This window comes from Lycorma delicatula, chromosome 1 (genome assembly GCF_047948215.1).
Source record: "Lycorma delicatula isolate Av1 chromosome 1, ASM4794821v1, whole genome shotgun sequence".
In the NCBI taxonomy this organism is placed as follows: Eukaryota; Metazoa; Arthropoda; class Insecta; order Hemiptera; family Fulgoridae; genus Lycorma; species Lycorma delicatula.
Genome location: NC_134455.1, coordinates 375536693 through 375551877, shown reverse-complemented (window position 1 = coordinate 375551877; position 15185 = coordinate 375536693). Strand labels below are relative to the sequence as shown.

Below are 15185 nucleotides of genomic sequence, written 5' to 3'. Positions count from 1 at the left end.
GGAATATGTAAAAACAAATGTTAGGGATGTAGGATGTAGGGGTTATACCGAAATGAAACGACTAGCACTAGATAGGGATATTTGGAGAGCTGCATCAAACCAGTCAAATGACTGAAGACAATAAAAAATTTTGGCCACAGTCATTATCATATTCTCTTAAGTTTATTTCACAAGTTTAATTGTGTACGTTTGAAAATAAAAATGCAGAATTTGATTGAATGCTTTAAACTTTCTGGACTTTTGTTTACTTTGTAATTCCTCTATTTCAAGTCGCCAGCAGGCATATATTCTGTTTGTATGAAGAGTGACATATTCTACAACATAGGCATATCCTGTAGACCTGCAAACAAATTTATAATCTTTTCACCCTCATAAATCTGAACTCTTAACATTTGAATTTTTGTTGGATGGAATTTTTTTTTAGGATTTTTGACTTAATTATTTAAAAATTATATCTTATTTAAAAACTTATTACGAAAAACATTTTTAAAGTATTTTATTTAATACATCGCATATCACAATATACAACCATTTATGTGACCTTATACAATTCAGTTTCTGTTTACAACTTACTTTACAACTCTTCTATACAACTTCATTGTTTCTTGGTTGTTTGAGAAAGCATTAATAAACCTTTGTTGATTACCAATTATCTTGTGCTGAAAGTATGAAAAGTAGTAGTGAGGTCATTACCTCCTACTTTAATCTAGACTGTTCCTCTTTTCAGCCAACATCTTCCATTTTTAAGTTGACGTTAAAATTCCATTTAACATTTTTCTGTCAATTGTATTTCTTCGATTATGATATCATTGAACTCTTATCACTGTGACAGACATGAGTGGTGTTCAGATAAGTTGCATCGTTCCTGAAATATCATGAATAAAACTATATTGTCATTGTTTCTATATCTATTATTATAGATGTAAGATATCATTGTATCTATTTCTATTATTATAGATCTAAGATGTCCTATATAACAAAGGTCTACGCTTAAATGCAGTACTGTAATAAAATTAATCTTAAATAGACCTATTGTTACAATGTTTTTAAAATTATTTTATGCAGTAAAATTATTATTTTGTGATAAAATAACTGCCCATTTGTAATATTATAACTGAGTATGACTGTGGTTAATCTTTCAAAAGTCTGAAAAGTGTTTAACCTGATAAAATAGTAAGGATGAGAATAGGATGTTAGAGGGGATCTGATTGTCTATTCTATAAATTAAAAATTGCTAATGAATAACCATCAGAGATGTTGTGTACTGAGGATGTGATGCATGTTTTCTAAAGTAATTTGTAACATCTACAGTTCTTGGAAAAAGACAAAATGACAGATTGAGAAAGCAGTGATTATACTGTACTGATTATACTACAGCAGACTTATAGAAGAGAGGATCATGAGAATGTTTTCAGGATGGGGAATTGAAGCTGTGATCTCGTTTTAATTTTTACTTTATTTTTGAGAATTGCATGATTACATGAATTACTTATAAAAATCTTGACTGCAAAAGAAGAGGCTAATTCATCTCAGTCTCCCTGTGAACCAGTTAACTGCTGTAAATTAAGTATAAATTATTTATGGTCTTACTGATTACTCAACTGCCCTTGACACGGTAAGGTACACTGAACTTTGTAAAACTTTTATGAACTAGTTTATTATATATATATTTGTGAATTAACACATGAAAATTAATAGTTGAATTTAAATTATATGTATTTTTAAGGATTGTCTTAGTTTTTTACAATTGTGTTTGTGTGCATGTTTGTTTTATTGTTGTTGTTTTTAAGTTAATAAAAATTATTTATTCCAGTTAATGGTATATGACGTTATTACTCAAAAATTAGATCAAATACCTTCGTTACAAGGGCACAGAGATACAAACAATTCTGAATTATTATCGGATCAACAGTGTGGTATACATTCTCTACAGATAAATCCTTCTAGAACATTACTTGCTACGGGTGCCAAAAATTCTAGTGAAGTTGCTGTGTATAGGCTTCCAACACTTGATCCAATCTGTATAGGAGAGGTTTGTTGTAATGAGTTGTTTATATATGTGTATATTATTGTAGTTTCACATTATTGTTTCACTTTTTTTATGTAGTGGGGTTTAAATGTTATTCACTGAATATTCTTTTATTATAATTATAGAAATTTATTATTTACTAAGTAATAAATTAAAATTTATTTTCACTATGGTAGTTAACTTGAGTGAGTTAATCTGCTTCGCTGACTATAATACTCTTATGACAAAGCAATTTCTTAATTTTTTTTCATTAGCCAGTCTTTGATTGTCCTTAGTCTTCTGTTAATAAATATATTTTTTAGATTATTTTACTAAAGCTTATCTTTTTTTAAATTGTAAATTAACATTTTATTATTGATTTGTTTTTTTATTAACTAACTGAAAGTGAAAAGATTTTAGTTTCCAGAAGATAATTTTTATTCTCTTAATTTTATTTCAGATTTGTTTGTATGTGCTGTAAATATAAAGCAAAAAAAGTACATTATACATTCCCCTTTTTTTTGTAGAACGGTGGAAAATTTTTGTGAAATTCATGCAGGTTAAACATTATTTTTTTTGTATTGTGACCTTCAGATAATATTACTGACAGTAGTATTCTGATTTGCTTGTATCAGAAACTTAAATTAAATTAGGCTATTACAAATAGTTAAATATGCCCTGGTATTTCACATATTAAATTATAAATTTTTTCTATCTTTAACCAGTTTGTATCCTTCTTACTGCATTTGAATCTTGAGAGTTTTGATAAGATTTCAAAAATTTAGAAATTTTTACTTTTTTGGATTGTTGATGATATTAAGATGTTAGGGTTCAATAGCATCCTTACAATAAGGTTAGTAGTACTTTGTAAAAATTTTGAAGTTTTTTTGTTTTATAGTTTTTACATTTAAAGGTACATTTAATTTTGTATCTTTTCATCTTATAGAAAAAAAGGAATTTACATTAAATTCCAAAAAACTAAAATGTCTGTATTTATTTACCCATAATTAGTTTAAACATTCCAGGACATAATGTCTCATTCTCCTCTTTAGCCTGACTACTTGTTTTCCATTTTTTCTTGTTTAGCTTTCATAATCGCTTCTTAAGCAGCTTTTCTAGTCTCTATAAAATGCTACACATCAGTTTTGAACTGAAGCATTTGTATTGCAACCTACATTCATGATGGCAAGCTCTTTTATAACTTAATTTCCTTGAAGTTTCTTTATTGTTTATTGGTTATTGGAGTATCATGTACACCAGTTTTTCCCCGATGAAATTTTTTATAAATACTTTTTTATGCTCTGTTCCATATAATGTTTTTTAAAAATGTATTAGCATGATAAATTTTCTTGTTTAGACACTTTTCAGTAGATCTGGACCACTAGATTGCAGTAGATGCACATGAGTTAGGTTGGAATCTTTAGGTATTCTTTTTCTCCTATTTTGTACTTGATGATTTCAGATGGTATGGTGTTGGTGGTGGGAACAAATAAGTTGAATTTCATCAGTTAAACTCCATTGTAAATAAGTTGCCCAGATATTATGCTTTTTCATAACTTTTAATCTATTTTAATCTAATTAAACTTTTAATCTAATCAGAAAGTAAGTTACACCCCCTCTATGAAACAAACACATATTTTATAAGACATTGTTTTTTATTGAACAAAAACTACATATTTTTATCCATTTTTCATCATAATCACAAAGTTTTTCTAAACACTTTTCATACCTTGTAACAAGTTTTTTCAATTCCACTCATATAGATTTTATCCAATTTCCTTCAACCATTTTCCTGCTTTCTTCAGTTCATCATCATTAGTCCCTCCCAGGTCTCTCTTAAGAGGAACAAACAGGTGGTGGTCGAAGGGTGCTAGGTCAAGGCTGTAAGGTGGATGAAACCGCACTTCCCACTTGAATTTTTGCAATAACTCCTTTGACTCATGAGCTGAATGAAAAGTAACGTTGTTGTGAAGAAAAATAACCCCATCACTTAATCTTCTGGGTCTTCAATCATTAATGGATTTATGCAATTTTTTTAAAGTCTGATAGTGAGATTCGGCATTGATTGTTATTCCTTGGGGCATAAATTCACTGTAAACAACTCCCTTAGAATCGAAAAAGACTGTCAGCATAATGTTTTGAACATGTGAGGATGTTGTCACTTTTTTTGGCTGCGGCGAATTTTTGTGTCTCCATTCATGTGATGCTTGTTTAGTCTCAGGAGTGTAATGAAGCACCCAGCCTGTCATCCCCTGTGATGATTTGTTTCAAAAACTGTGGACCAGTCCTGGAATAACGTTGAAGAAAAGAAAGAACAGATGCAAAATGTTGATGTTTGTGGTTGTCAGTCAACAGATATGGCACCCATCATGCACACATCTTAACAGTAACAGAGCTGATTGTGAATATCGCAAACGCACTAACTGATGTTAAGTTCACTTGCAGTGACTATAATTTTAATGCGCCACTTAGTCAAGATCATTTCATTCACGCATTCCATGTTACCCGTCGTGTTTGCAGTTGAAGGACATCCAGCATGCAGTTTGTCACTCACTTTTGTTTTTCCATTTTTGAACATTTGGCATCATTTTGTGGTCAAGGGGAGTGACATTCCATTCTTGCCTTATACGACAACAATTTGGCGATGAATTTCACAGCAATTTTTTGCCCATAAAAATTGGACTACTGAATGCACTTCTATGCTGGATGAAACCACTTAAGGACACGCCATATTGACGACACTACACACGTACTGAATGTCATATAGAATTGCTGCTGGGAGAGCGTGAAGACAACAACACAACCAGTGCTACCACCACAAGACATATATCCCTTTCAGTTCAAGAACACGGCAATGGTGTAACTTATTTTTTGATCCACCTCTTGTATTACCTTTATGGTTTTCTGTAACAACAGTGAAGTTTTATCCAATTTCTTATCAGTTAATCTGAAAGTGCCTTTATTAATTTACCATTTAATAATTTTTTACTGCTAACTGAAAATTAAACTTCCTAAGGCAAATTACTAAGAATTTTAAGTTTGAGTAAAATAACAAATCAAAAGTGCAGAATTTTTTATTTTGTAACTTTTTTACTTCTTTTAAAAAGACAGTATATAATATCAAAGTTTAAAAAGCCCTTGTTTTAATGTATTTATCATCATTTAAGCTTCTCTGAAGTTCTGTATGGAAAGCTTTTGTATACCAGTGTTGTAGAAATTGGCTATCTATAATAAAATAAAGAAAAATTTGTCATCAGAATGCTGCCTACTGAAAAATGAGGTGGAATACAGTAAGTAGGAATTTAGGGCTTGGCATCAGTCAAGTTGAACCAGTTGTTTACATCTAAATAATAAATTTTGTGTGACCGCTGTAAAGTGGTGTAGCTAAGCATTATCAGTTGCTTTATTTCTTGAAGTAATAACATATTGGCACTCAATTACAGTTACTTATTTATTGATTGATGAAATTCTGTAGCATATGAAAAAGTGCTGTGTGTCAAGATTCAGACCCAGAAGCTTCGGGATGATGACAAAGCCGCTGTTACTCTCTCCTAGAGGTTGGCAGAAGAGTAGAGCAAAAGAATTTTGAAATTCAACACACACATAACATGTTTTGTTTAGTAGGCATATCATAATTTTTGAATACCTACAGTAAACATTAAAATTCATTATTGGTTGAACATTGGTTAATCAATCCTTTTTAAAGAAAACCTCACATCTTCTAATATTTGTCTACTTTACATTGATGCTTGAAGTAAACAAATCAGATTCTGCGTGAGTCATATGCACTAGGTGTAAACAAAATTGCACAACTGCTACTACGCACCTGACCCTTTAATTTCTATCGTAATAATAATAATAATACAGATATAGTTGCCTGTTTCTTGGAATATTCTCAAACATTTAATGTTTATTAAATTAGTAAAAGGTTATAAGTTTTAAATAAATTAAAGGTATCTTCGATGATAATTTTGTTTTACCATTACAGTAATGATTGTCATATGCAGTTAGTAGCTATACAAAATAATAATGGTTTTATGAAATGATAAACATAAATAGGTTTGTAAATAATTTAAATGCTTTACAAAAACCCTGACATACTGTTTGCATGCGTAAAAATAAATTAAAAAAATATTTTATGATTTATTATCATTTTTGTTGGTTTATTCTCAATTTCTTATGGTCAATGACTATAAATAATCATATCTACTCAAAACCTCATCTTCATCTTACATTTTTCACCTCATCACTGAGGTAGAAGCTATCGTTTTTAAGTAAAAGCTTTTTGCATCCACTAAAGTTTTGTTATTCAATTTATATTTATAAAAGGATTTATTACAAAACCCTTTACTTGACCCCACACTAGTTCTATTAGTTTCAAATTGTAGTGGTATGATGGATGCTGTAATACTGTATTATTTGCTTTCAGCTATATCATAGATTACATGTTTGTTAAATTTTTTCTTATTTTTTTTTGACTTCTTCTAGGAGTTCAACCTTTAAAAATGTAGAATCAAATGGCATTTGTTTTTTTTTTGTCAGCCACAATAGTATATTTGCTTTTAGCCATGATGTAATTGGGTTTTTTTCTCATTTTACACTATGGTATGATGCATTATCCATAACACTGTTGGTTGGAATTAATTTCAAAATCATATTAACCAATTTTTAAAAGATTTATCATTCATATCTTTGTGGTAATCACCTTTTTTATTGGATTCGAAAACAAGTAATGCATCATTAAGAAATCCTCTTCATTCCCTTCATGACCTTCAATCAACCATCTTCCTTTATTACTTGGCGATTTTATACCAGCACTTAAACGAGACAGAAAGCTGTTTAGCTATCTTAAGACTATATTTTAATCTAATTTCATGATTGAGGGTCTATTCACTTGTCAAACTTTTAATTCTGAAAAACAGTTAACAAAAAAGGCATATAGCTGTATATAACATTCATTGTAATTCATCTGTAGCTTGCCAATGAATGAAAGAAGACTGAAGACATGCTGTGGATCTGTAAAATTGCAGTTGATTAGATGCTTTAGATCTGTATTCAAACTAAATTTACTTTCTGGACAAGCTCGTAGTTAAGTTTATGTAGGTTGTTGCCCAACATTACATCCAAGTTGACCTTTTTTTATGCAAATTAGAAATGCGTACTGAGCGTAATAGTATTTGATTTACTCTATGAATGTATCCTCATATAAAAAAGAATTGTGCACAATCATAGATTGCATGAAACTATGATAGTCCTGCAGAAGAGGAATGAAATCTGCTAAAAATCTGATCAACTGCATAAATATCTATATTAAAAATATTCACCTATACTTTTAATGTAGGTAATTATAAATCCTATATTAAAAATTCAGTGGTGCATAGTGATATATTTGTCAATTGATTTTTAAAAAATAAATAAATTTATATTATATCCTCATATCATGTAAAAGAATAAAATTTAGTAGTGTACTAGTTAATAATGGTTTTAACCATTTTTTTATTGCTTTTACTTTTTACAGACAGCACATAGAGATTGGGTGTTTGATATGTGTTGGCTGGATGATCAGTTCCTGGTTTCTGGATCTAGAGATAGTAGAATGGCATTATGGAGGATAGGAGATGATCTGACTGAACCCAAGCCTAATATACTTGTTCCATCTTATCAGCATATTACACCACTCGTGACTAAAGAATGTAAAGCTGCCCAGAAAGTAAGGGCACTTGCTTTTAATAAAGCTGGAAGAGAACTTGCAGCATTGTCATTAAATGGCTTTATTCATATTTGGAACGCAGAGATGTTTAAACAGGTATAAAACATTTTCACTTATTTAATAATGCTAAATAGTGAAAGCATTCATTGTTGTAGGCTAGTGTAAATTTATTCCTACAGTACGTAATTTTTATTTGTTACAGTTATTTGTATTCAATTGGTTATAGTCATGATAGTTAATCAAAAATGAGTAATAATCCTAAAAGTCTGTAGATTGTTTACCTTAAGTAGAATATATTATTAGAAACTGAAGATATTCTATGAACTTAATATTTTGTTAATTTTCAACTACATGAACCAAGTATATGTGCAAGTTAGTTTAAACTTGCATATTGCTCTTTTTAACCTTCTCCCATCACAATGATTCGCACTTGATTAGCGCTCCGTGAAAATATGTTGGTATCTGATTGCCTCCCTTCATAGTCTTATGCTACCCTCTTGTGAAAAAAATTTCAAAAAATTACAGTATATTAAAGAGATTTAACAGATTCTGACAAAAATATGCCTGTAACAAAATAAAAATTGAAACAGTACAAAAATTAAGATAATTTAATCGCAGAATTTTTTTTGCACATTCTACCATGTTTTTTATTAGCAAATTTTTTTTTTTGCTTTGTGTTTATGAAACATGGTTTGCTCATTTTAAAAATAATACTTTCAAGCAAATCGGTTGAAAATAGGGCAAAATATGATGAAAAACCCGTGTCATAAATCACAGATTAGTAACATATGTTAGTATAAGTGAAAGTAGATTCAGAAAACTACGTTTTATAAAAATCCCACTGAAAAGGCTATTCAGATTGACAAAAAACCAATTTTTACTGTATACTGGTATTCATTGCGAATCGATATGTGTTACATGTTTACCGATATCATTTGTCAGAAAAGATATTTATAGACCTCAAGTAAAAGTGACATATTTATGACCACAAATTCCTTTCTTTTTTTTTGTGTGTGCCGTATATCATAATTTATTATGTGTTTCAATACATCGATATGTTGCTACTAAGATAAGCTATTTTTGTAAATAATAAATAAATCCATAATCATCATAGCAATACACAAGTCACACACAAGTACATTTCTGAGAAAAAAATGGTCATATTCTTTCTAGTCTAAATAAAACATTTTACATTGTATAAACGTTGTTCAAATTGTGTAATAAAACTGATTCCTTTGTGAATATAAAACAAAATAACTGACTTAGACTTTTATATGGCAATATAAAATGATTTTGTAACAGCGTTTTAAAACTGACTAAGATATAGTCGCACTCAGTTCTGCAATATGAACTTTTTCTAGATGTTTCTAATTCTTGTAACAGAAATAAAATAAAAAAGTTTTTATTTTATTATTTCTGATCACTAATGATAGTGATATGAAACTGTAGTATAATTATGATAGAAACTTTACTTTGTGCACAGAATAAATTTTATTACAAAAACCAGTTTAACTTATCGCAGTGATAAGCAAAAATGAGTGATGGCTATTTGTTCATGCCACTGAACAGATTAATCTATACTTTATTGTATAATGCTAATCTCACTCTTGAAGGAATGATGTTGAGGTTGGCAGTTTGCTATCGAAATGCTCTTGTTGCTGAAATACAGGAGAGGCATTGATGAGACCGACTGATGAATTTATTTAACCTTTGTTTTATACATATTTAAAATAAAATAATAGGTAAAAAACAAAGTATAAATTAATATAAAAAATTTTTAATAATTTAAAAGAAATTACTTGATATAATATGTCTTTAAAAAATAATTTAAATACAATATCTATTCTATTTTGTTGATCATAAATGTCAGTAAATGAAACGCATAAAAATTTAAACAAACTAATCTTTGGAGAGATGTTTTTCAGTTTTTAGACCACCTCTGTGCAGACTTGATTTATAAATTATAATTTAAATTATTATTATAATACCTCATATTTTTGCTCCAAAATGTTAGTTTGACCCTTGTCATTTAGAAAACATCTTATCATAAATCTTCTTCATTCATAAACTTTAGAAAACAATAACTTCTGCCACAAGTATAATTCATACCATTCATGCCACCGTTTTCATTTCTCCATTATAGTGAATTCATCTAACATTTTCCAACAACTCTGCATTTAACATATCTAAAGATCTCATACAAGAGTTGGATCAGTTTCTGCTAAGAAATACTCTTCTGATTTAAGGAAAGAGATGTCTGTGAGTTGCTTGGCTGTGTTTATTTATCAGATATTTTTTTAGCACCGTATTTATTCTTACACAGGTACAATAAATAAACAGCAGAGAGTGTTCATAAAATTCAGAATATTTAGGCGTAAATTAAGAATTTCTGTTATGCATAAGAAAGAATTCATTTCTTAGTTAATCACTATTTATTACTTGCTTTTCTTTAACCCACATGTTTTTTTCATGTTTGTCCTCAAATCTTGCATCCTTAATTTAACATACTTATAATGAAATTTTTGCACAGTTACTAAGGTAGGGTGGGTGATAATATAATATTCCACTATTACTTTTGCAAACATCCCCTGTGTGGGGGTAAATTAAGGCTGGAAATTAAGGGTTCAGGTGTAATGATTTAACATACTTTCTGATGTTGCCTGTTGATGAAATTTTGCAGTTACTAAGGTCGGGTGATAATACAATAATTCCACCATTACTTCTGCAAACATCTCTCTGTATGGGAGCAAATTAAGGGTTCAGGGTTAATAATTTAACATGCAAAAATTTCACTATTTCTTTACTTTGGATAATAAATGTTGATTGAAAATTTGTTTGATATTTTATAAATATATTAGAAATTTCAATATATGATATTTGAAATCCAAATTACCTACTAATTAAACTCATCCAGTTTATGATAATAATTTGATAAAACTATGTCTAAAAAGTATAAAGCAAGTTTTTAAAAATTTTGAAAAATATTTGTAATATTGTTATTGGAATAATGCTGTGGCTGATATCGGAATGATATGTCATAGCTTGATGTCATTGTGACATTGTAATTATTGTTATGCAAAAATCTTGTTGATTAGTTAAAAGACCTGTATAAAAAATAATTTACATTCCTCGTAAGAGAGCCTCAGTTCACATTCAGTAGTGGTCTGTATGTTCTTTGTTTGTCTGTATTTCCTTAATTTTGTTCAGATGCAAATTTCTTTCCACCTTGGTATACCTAATTACACAGAAGGCACTTAACAAAAATGGTTAAATTAGCTTTGCTGTAGCAAGATTATTATGAGTATTAACCCTACTTTAAAAGTATTATTTGAAGTAAACAGACTCCAAATTCTACTGGATTATAAAACTTCTTACAATTGCAGCAGGATGCATGTTAGTCTTAAATATAAGGCATTTACCTGTAGAAAGGGAGAATCACAAGTTTTGTAGAAGTATCAAAGAATGTTGTAGAAAAACAATAGATTATTTATTTGTAGTATGTAGATTATCTGTTTCTTTGCTTTCACTCAGGGCAGTATTATTAAGAAAAAGGTTGCAAATAAAAAAAGAGAAGCAATTATAATGTATATTTTAATAATTCTATGAAGTAGTATCTATACAGTTATCTGAACAGGAAGGTGAAGAAAATTCAGTTCAGAATAAGATACTGATTAGCTAAACCAGAATTTACTGTGTACTGTTTAACATATACTTTATTACTGTCTAAAAATTCTTCTCTCAAATAATACTAAATACTTTCCTACCATTTCATAAATAAAATCATTTAATTTCATTTTAAATTATTGGCCAGAAGTTGTTTTCGATTGTTTTTTGTAGGTTAAATATTGTATTGTGTAAGAAGAAATGATTATTTTATTTTTATTTTATAGACAAAAAATTACCATTTGTTTTACATGAACCAAAGAAAGTCGTTAATTCTCAAAGTTGTTATATCCCAAAAATTCATTCAGACCTTTTGACTGAGGTGCTCGGCACCTCAGTCAGCGTCCAGCCGTGACAATGGGAACATCTCTGCACTGCCCGTTTTTTTATATACAAATTTCATTTATAACAAACCTTCATCATTCTCTTCTTTCTGTTGTCAGACTGTGCTTTTTTATTCTGTGTTGTCTTAATGTATATTTTCAAAGTATTTTTCAATATGTTGTGTCGAGCACATCTAATCTAGAGATTTCTCCTTCATATGTGTTTCATTTGTTATTTGATTTTTTTTTGCGCTTAATTTAATAGTTTCCATTGACAAAGTTATATTCCAAATGCATATTTTTTAAATATTCATTTCAAATTAATCCATTTTTGGTAGTAGTAAACTTTTCCATACTTTAAATCGATTCTTATGATAGCTTTTTTTTAATATTTACATTGCACTGTTTATTAACTGCTTAAATAGCATAATATTTCAATATGTGATCACTATTATGTTCTGCTCACCTTAACCCAATCATGTAACTAGCAAGCAAATCTTTACTTTTAACAGTGTCAATTTATTATCATTGTCACATTAAATATTTTCCAATAAATAGGTTTCTACAAACTTATAAAATTTTATGTCTTATTTTTATTTTATTGTATTATATGGTAGCTGTAATTTTAATATTTTTACTATTAAAATAAAATTCACTGCTGTAAGCAGGTGTCATTTTATTTCTGATGTTTAGAGATGCTATGCATTTTTAGCATATTTTGTTTATGTATTGTATATTTTATATATATCTAGAAAATTAATTTTAAATTCATCGGGAATGGATAATATTACATCATTCTGCTAATCTTCCTTTTATTACTTTTTGTTATTTTCTGGTTAAAAAATAAATGATTATATATATATTATCATTTATTTTACAATACAATCTTTACTTTTTATTTAAAAAGAATGATGTGTATGTATGTAAATCTTGTGATGAAAATTATAGTGCTGTTCTCTTGTTGGAATTATTAATTTTTTCTCTTAACAGTATGTTTATTTTTATAGAAATTATCACGCAAATTGCCTTCATGTCAGGAAAATGTATGTATGACCGTTCAGCATGATGGTTCCATGTATGCTATTGGTTGTCGTTCTTACACATTACTTTTGGATTCACGTACACTGCAGTCCATAAAAAAAATATCTGCAAGGTATACTGGCTGTGGTAAGTGTTACAGCCTTTTTTCTTTGGAAATAAAACTAATTTTAACTATGAAATTTGTTTTTCAATTAATGTTAAGCAACAGAAAAGTATTTTTTTTGTATTCCTGCAAAATGTATTATTAAATGCTGTTTAAGTGCAGAGATCTACTTTCGGTCTGCATTTATAAGAAATATAAGAATTTAAAATTCTGAAAGGCTAAACATAACTTATTATAATATTAAGCTATTGTAAAAACATGTACTTAAAAACATCATTCCTTAAAACGTTACTTAAAAGCATTGGAAAAAACTGTCAGTATTTATTTTTTATGAGTCATAATTGCAACTGAAAATTGGATAGAAATTGATCATAAAATTTAGCCTTATTAAAGACTAGAATTTAAAAAAAAAGTCAGTAACAAACAGAAATTAATTTGGGGACATTGTCTTAATAACAATTATAGACTACAATACTACAATATATAGCAAATCCATTCTTGAATAGCATAGGCAACCAATATCTTTTATCCTTAGGATTTTAAATCTTGTTTAAAAAAGTATATAGTAGGTTTCTATCAAAGAACATTAAATGGTTTCCTCTATTAAATTTGGTTACGTTCTCTTAAGATTTGGATTTTTTGTAATTCATACTACCTTTCTTGAGATAAATAATGTATTACATCTGACCCTATATCAATTCTGATGTTCATTTATTCTGTTTTTTTATCAACCAAAAAAAAACAAAAAAAACATTAAAGAAGGCTCACATGTGCCACTCCTTATTAAGGCTTGATTTGTCACTCCTTATCAGTGACCCAGTGACCTAAGGCAGAACCAGGTAGATATTTGTGTATGTATAACGTACCTTACTAAATCTGTGTCAAGGTTTTATGTTATTTACCACAATACAATATGTTTTTTTAATATATATTTCCATGTATTTTTTGTTTATTTCAGGAATTCGATCGTGCAGTTTTCAAAGCAATATTTTGACAATTGGCACTGGTGTTGGGATGGTTATGTTTTATGATCTGAGGGCACATAAATATTTAGAATCGAGTATTAATTCTAGTCGAACAGTAATTTTAAAATCATCTAGAGGATTTGTGGTAAGAAGTTATTCATAACATTTGGTGTAGTATTTTATAAACTTCTGATAAACAACTGTCTAATCCAGTGGTTTCCAACCTTATCATTGCTCTGTAGCAACGGGCTATAAAGGATCTGTTCCTTTATAGCCCGTGCTGTTTCTGACTGAACCCCCCTACATTTTTCCTAATTAATGTATGTCAACTTAATGTTCACTCATTAAATATTTGAATAATGTAACGAATTAAACATCTCAAAAGTGATGTTATTAAAAATATTATCAACATATTATAAAAATGAATATTGTTTTAACTTGATGTCACTGTAAAAAACATATTTTTCAAGGCTTACCATAAGGTTTTTAGTGGGATGTTGATGTTTTGCACCTGCCAATTTTTCAAAGTCTCTGATTCAGTTGTGGATACTCAAAGTTACAAGTCTGGTTCTATGTTAAGTTTATTTTTATATGCTTTTTACAAGAATACTAACGCAGAAAGTGTAATGCAGTTAGGAAAATATCTGGGTACATCGGTCGTGCATGCAACCAAAATTGCGATGGGTCATAGTAGGAAGTAGAATTTTCAAACTGGAATCATACATTAATTCTAACAGCTCTTTCTACTTGTGACGAGAAGGCTATTTTCTGTCATCTTGAAGGGATTTTTTCATCCAGTTACTGTTTCCACTGCAGGAAGGAAAATATTCCCTTAAGTTCAGTGCCAATGAATTAAGATGTTCTTTTATTTTTTCAATGATATCAGATGACAGTTGATCATCATGTTATAAGAAAGACAGAGGGAAAGGAGGGAAATGAATTGAATTCTCGATTAGCATTTTGGCAAGATCAAAGTGTAATTTCTTTATTATTGCTTCAATTTTATCCTGAATGAAGAACACTGTTAAAGACAAAACTTGAAGACTGGAACTTAGAGCATTTAGAAAGATGAAACAAGACAGTGTCAGATAAATGTCAAGACAAGCAAGCCGAGAAAAGTACCACAAACAATATTTATGTTCAAATTTGGAATTAAGAGGAAAAATCCTCCTTACCTTATCAAATAGCTGTGATGGTCATGTTTTAACACTTTCTTCATGATAACCAGCGTACTGTGAATGAAGCAGCAAATGTACTTTACATTTTCTGCCATCTCATCAGTTAATTTTTTATTGTGTTGATAACAATATCAAAGACACTTTCTTTGTACTTTTATTACCACCCATGATAATTATTATTCTTTTCACTGCAG

General features: G+C 29.1%; 1 protein-coding gene across 8 annotated transcripts in view; it reads left to right on the top strand.

Annotated features, from left to right (window-relative positions):
- Window positions 1-15185, top strand: part of DCAF12 (DDB1 and CUL4 associated factor 12-like protein) — a 75644-nt gene that overhangs the window by 15570 nt on the left and 44889 nt on the right. For all 8 annotated transcript variants that reach the window (XR_012754696.1, XM_075353707.1, XM_075353708.1 and 5 more), the window contains exons 2-5: window positions 1814-2032; window positions 7527-7814; window positions 12712-12871; window positions 13807-13958. Coding sequence is in view for 7 of the 8 variants with exons in the window: in XM_075353707.1 (XP_075209822.1) it covers window positions 1814-2032; window positions 7527-7814; window positions 12712-12871; window positions 13807-13958 (819 nt within the window). In the remaining variant the exon portion in view is untranslated. The remainder of the gene's footprint in view (window positions 1-1813; window positions 2033-7526; window positions 7815-12711; window positions 12872-13806; window positions 13959-15185) is intronic.